General features: G+C 46.1%; 1 protein-coding gene across 2 annotated transcripts in view; it reads right to left on the reverse strand.

Annotated features, from left to right (window-relative positions):
- Positions 1-1,339: 1,339 nt before the first annotated feature.
- S100A13 (S100 calcium binding protein A13) overlaps positions 1,340-5,288 on the reverse strand; it is a 10,808-nt gene continuing 6,859 nt past the window's right edge. The window contains exons 3-4 of one of the 2 annotated variants that reach the window (XM_012733379.1): positions 1,977-2,096; positions 1,340-1,563 (exon numbers count right to left, since the gene is read on the reverse strand). In XM_012733379.1, coding sequence (XP_012588833.1) covers positions 1,420-1,563; positions 1,977-2,096 — 264 coding nt within the window. In that variant the 3' untranslated portion in view covers positions 1,340-1,419. The remainder of the gene's footprint in view (positions 1,564-1,976; positions 2,097-5,288) is intronic. The other variant, XM_004693725.2, reaches the window with a different exon arrangement.

Genomic DNA, 5,288 nt, shown 5'->3' on the forward strand with positions numbered 1-5,288 from the left:
CTTAAAAATAGTACAGACCCAGGGGCCAGTGGCTCAAGAGGTTAAGTCTCAGCGCCATAAAGCTGCCCACAGTCACTGCAGTATGAGTTCGATCCCCAGCCAGGGAGCTGACCCACATGGCACAACAGACCTCTCCTTTCTCACTCTCTACTCCCCTCAGCAGTGTATTTCTGCCAGTTTTCCTGTTCTGCTCCCCCCTCTGTCTCTGGTGACTCCTTTCAGGCCCCCACACCTCTGGCCTACATTCCAGATGTATTCATAAATAAATAAATCTTTTTTAAAAAATAGTGCAGCCCCTGGCCCTCCCTGGTGGCGCAGCGGGTTAAAGCACTGCACTAAGAAGCTAAAGCCACTTCCGCATGAGTTCGATCCCCGCCTGCCCCGGAGGTGACCACATGGCGCGGCAGACCTCTCCTGACCCGCCCACTGCTCCCCTCAGCAGTGTACTTCGTCGTTCTGCCTGTTCTGCTCCCCAGTCTATCTCTGGTGAGGCCTCTCACCGCCCCTGAGCCTCTGGCCTGTATCCCAGTTCTGTATGCGCAAATAAATAAATCTTTAAAAAAAAAAAAAAAGTGCAGCCCCTAATCAATGAGTTGCCTCAGAGGTCTAGTAGCAGCTCCTCCTGGAAGTACCTAGCCTCTTGATATTCCATGAAAAATAATAGCATTATGTAGGGCCTTTATGGTGGCACAGACGTTAAAGTCTCAGTACCATCAAGCTATCCACAGCCACTGCAGCCCGAGTTTGATCCCTGACCAGGAAGCTGACCCATGTGGCGCAGCAGACCTCTCCTGTCTAACCCAGTGCTCCCCTCAGCAGTGTATTTCATCTGCCTGTTCTGCTCTCCCCTTTGTCTCTGGTGAATCCTTTTACCTCCCCCCCACACACACACACCTCTAGCCTGTACCCCAGTTCTGTATGTATAAATAAATAAATCTTAAAAAAATATTACCTACCTCAGTGGATTGTGGGAATAAACTAAGATAATGCAGGTAAAATGTTTAGTACTGTGGGTGGTGCGCAACAAACCTTCAACACTGTTTACTAATACCGATGGTACACACCTTGAGAAGAAGAAAACTGGACACCAGGAATACACTCCTGGGCCTAGAAGGCACTTTACCTGCCCAGAGTTCTGTTCCCCCTTTTTACATAGACATCCATCATCCAGGTCTCTAAATAGCTGGTGCTAGATGCCAAATACTGAATATTAGGCAATGAATAACATTCCTGGTCCTCAAATTGCTCATAATATTTGTATCCAGCCTCAAGTCAGGGCAGCGCTTTCTGAACCCCTAGTCTCGGAAGAAATCAGCGTGAGGCATGAATAAGAAACATCTGTGTCTCAAGGAAGACTCTTTATTTGGGAGGAGTGGGGTCCTGCCCAGCCCTGCCCTGCCCCCATCCCTCCATCTGACTTTACTTCTTCCGAATCTCCTGGGCCTTCTCCTTCCTGATCTCCTTGGCCAGCTCCCCAATCAGTCTCCAGTACTCATTGAACTTGAGCTCTGAGTCTTGATTCACGTCCAAGCTTTTCATCTTCTCATCTAAGGAGACCACATCCTAAGGAGACACCAAAAGGAGGAGAATAGATTAGCAGGAAGGGTTACTCAGATAAGAAGGACAAGAAGAACTTCCAACTAACATTCCTTTCCCACAGCACCAGCCTCCACTCCTTCAGGGCATACTGCTATGGTGTCTGTCCACTCCCAGGGGGCAGCAAAGGGACATGGGGAAAGTGACTTTGCGTGTTTGCTGTGGTGTAAATATCTCCCACCATGGCCAATCATGTGCAAACATGACGCCACCAACCACATTGCTGGGACAGACGCACATGCATGGGCAGCTCCAGCCACCACTGCACCCACTATTGCCCAAGATACTCGGGATGGCTCGCAGACATGGATTCTCCAACGCCCCTCAGCCTCTTCAAGGCACCTGCCCTCCTGCAAAGCTAGAGCCTTGCCAGCACTTACTGCTATTTCCATAACCCTCCGACTTCTTATTTCCCCAGTCAGGTCACTAGCCACCAGATCAGAGGAATGGCGGGGTCTCTGGATTTCTAGGAGGCCCTCGACAAAGGCTCTCACAATAGCCTGTGAAATAAGGATGCAACAAGCTGGGCCAAAAGGATCAAAGGAGCTGTTTCAAGATGACCAATCACAACCAGAGAAGGGTGCAGAGCTCCATGCTCAAAATTTGAATCAGCATTTGGGTGAAGATAGAGAAGACATCCCCCATCTGTAAACAGCACAAAGGTAATTCACAGAAGAACTGAGTGAGACTTTTTTTAAAAGCCACAGTCATGCTTAGTTACAAAGTCCTATGAGCACTGCCAGGCTAACATGCCCAGTGTAACATTATGTGTAACTAACTGTAAGCATACAATTAGTAAAGAGAAAGGACAAATATATAAGTATTAGGAAAGAAGAGTCAAGGACACCTCTTATTATATTAGCAATTATGTAATTGCATACCTGGGAAAAAACCAAGGGTGGCAATGGGTAACATTTCAACAAGTGTAAGCACTTGTTAGTGCTGACTGTTCAAGCATTATGCTACATACTTTACATGCTGCATTTAATCTTCACATCTGCTAGAGTTAAAGGCTCCACAAGTATGGGGACTGTGACCATCTTGTTCACCACTGCAGCCCAAAGCTGAGGATGGTGTCATGACAGGACATAACAGGTGCCCAATAAATATTGATTGGATAAATGCATGCCCCAAGCAACAAGGAAGATATTATTATGAGTCCATGTCACAGATGAGAAATTAAGGCTCAGAGGTTAAATAAAACCAGGTAGGAAAAGCAAGAACCTGTATTTGAACCTAGATTTTCAGACTCAGAGCTTATGCTCTTATCCTCTACTCTCTGTTCTTTCCCCAAATCATATTGGAAATGATAAAATGAGTCTCCCTAGTGGCCTAGGGGTTAAGTCTCAGCGCCATCACCCCATGGCCTGAGTTTGATCTCAGCCTGGGAGCTAGCCTACATGGCACAACAGACCTTTCCTGTCTCACCTGCCACTCCGCGTGGCAGTACATTTCAACAGATTCACTGCTGCTCCCCACTCTGTCTCTGGTGAATCCTCTCACCACCCTTGCACCTCTGGCCTATACCTCAGTTCTGTGTGCATAAATAAATAAATCTTTTTTAAAAAGTAATACTTTAGGTCTCTCCCCCATGGCACACTGAGAAGCTAAAGCCACTTCATCATGAGTTCGATCCCCACCCAGGAGGTGATCCACATGGCTCAACAGACTTCTCTTGTCTCACCTGCTGCTCCCTCAGCAATGTATTTCAGCTAATCTGCTTGTTCTGCTCCCCACCCTGTCTCTGGTGAATCCTCTCACCAACACCCCCACACCTCAGGCCTATACCCCAGTTCTATATGCATAAATAAATAAATCTTACAAAAATTCATTTCAATGTTCCGTTTCACCTAGAATTAAGGAAGTGTAAATCAGAACAAAACAGCATTAGCCCATATTAGGTTGACAAAGACGTGGAAAACAGGCATTTACATACACTGATGGGCATGTATTCTAGAACAACTTTGTTAAGAACCTGATTAGTTATGTCTATAAAAATTAAGAAAAACCTACTTTTTGAGCTAATATTTCTATTGCCACACATCTACCCTATGTAGGCATTTTCCATAAAAATGCATAAACAAAGATGTTTGTAAACAGGGTAAAAATGAACACGAGAGACTGAGACGTGCATCAACAGAGGAATGACCGCATAAATGGGGCCTGATCCACACAATGGAATCCAAAGCATTGTTTTTTTTTTCAATGGGAAAATATCCCCTAGGCACTGCTACATTTTTCAAAAGTTATCTGTACAACAGTAAGATGTGTTTCTTCATTCATTCACTCAACAATTTTGACCTTTTTTTTTTAACTGTTTTGCAATTTTGCTCCATATTTTACGGAACACATAGGAGTCAGGCAGGAGATAAAAGAGTGAACAAATTCCTTTCCTTGTGGGACTTACATTCTTGGTAATGCACACTTGTATAATGGAAGTCAAGTTGTAATGAACATGTTCTAACAGAAAATAAAGCAGGATAAAAGAGAGCAAGAGTGGTGATCTTTTCTATTCAGTGGTGAAAGAAGGCCAAGCTAAGGATTGCACTTGAGCAGAAATCTGAATTAAAGAAAGAATGAGCCTAGCAAATACCTGGTGAGCCAGTTCTGGAATCTGCGGGACCCCAAGGGCCTTTTGACTCAGTGAGGAAAGAATTCAATCTCAAAACCAGAGTTCAGGCCTCCCTGGTGGTGCATGGGGTTAAGTCTTAGCACTATGTGGTGCATGTTCAGTCCAGCCCTGGAGCTGACCTGCATGGCCCAGCAGGCCTCTCCTGTCTCCCCCAGCTGCTCCCCTCAGCGGTGTATTCCAGTAGATCTGCCTGTTCTGCTCCCCACTCTGAGTCTGTTGAATTCTTTCACCCATACCTCCTACCTGCTCCCTGCCCCCCACCTCTAGTCAGTACCCCAGCTCTTGTATGCATAAATAAATAAATCTTTAAAAAACAAAAACAAAAAGAAACCCAGAGTTCAGCAGAAAAGCAAGGACAGGAAAGCTCTCTGCACAGAGAGGGGTCCCCAGTGGGTTGCTGTTGGGACAAAAAGCAAATATTTATATGGTTATAGTGGGCAAGGAGTAAGGGTTCAGCCTCTGGGGATCTTATCATTGTGTCTCTTGTTGGGGCCTGTAGGGTCCCCTAGGCTACCTGGCCTGCATTCCCTGAAGTGAGCTTCGGTCCAATGCTTTAGCACTGAGTTAACTGTGTTAATATTCTGAATTCCATTTTTTTTTAAAGATTTATTTGCTTATGCACACAAGAACTGAGGTACAGGCCAGAGATGGGGGGGAGGTGAGAGGATACACCAGAGACAGAGTGGGGAGCAGAACAGGCAGATTGTAGAAGTACACTGCTGAGGGGAGCAGCGGGCGGGTCAGGAGAGGTCTGCCACGCCATGTGGGTCACCTCCAGGGTGGGAATGAACTCGCACTGAGGGTCTGCAGCCAGCTTGCAGTGCTGAGTCATAACCCATTGTGCCTCCATTGAGGGCCTGAATTCTATTTTTACTGGGCTGAGGGCAGTAAATGATAAATGGGCCTGGGGCACCTGGGTTTGGGGCACTATTTCGTTTTCAGTTTAAGAAATGGGCTTGGGACAGCTAGCAACAACAAATGTTGGCGAGGATGTGGAGAAAAAGGAACTCTCCTGCATTGCTGGTGGGAATGCAAACTAGCACAACCACTATGGAAAACT

The sequence above is a fragment of the Condylura cristata genome, unplaced genomic scaffold (assembly GCF_000260355.1).
Source record: "Condylura cristata isolate star-nosed mole 26May11 unplaced genomic scaffold, ConCri1.0 scaffold00040, whole genome shotgun sequence".
Lineage (NCBI taxonomy): Eukaryota > Metazoa > Chordata > Mammalia > Eulipotyphla > Talpidae > Condylura > Condylura cristata.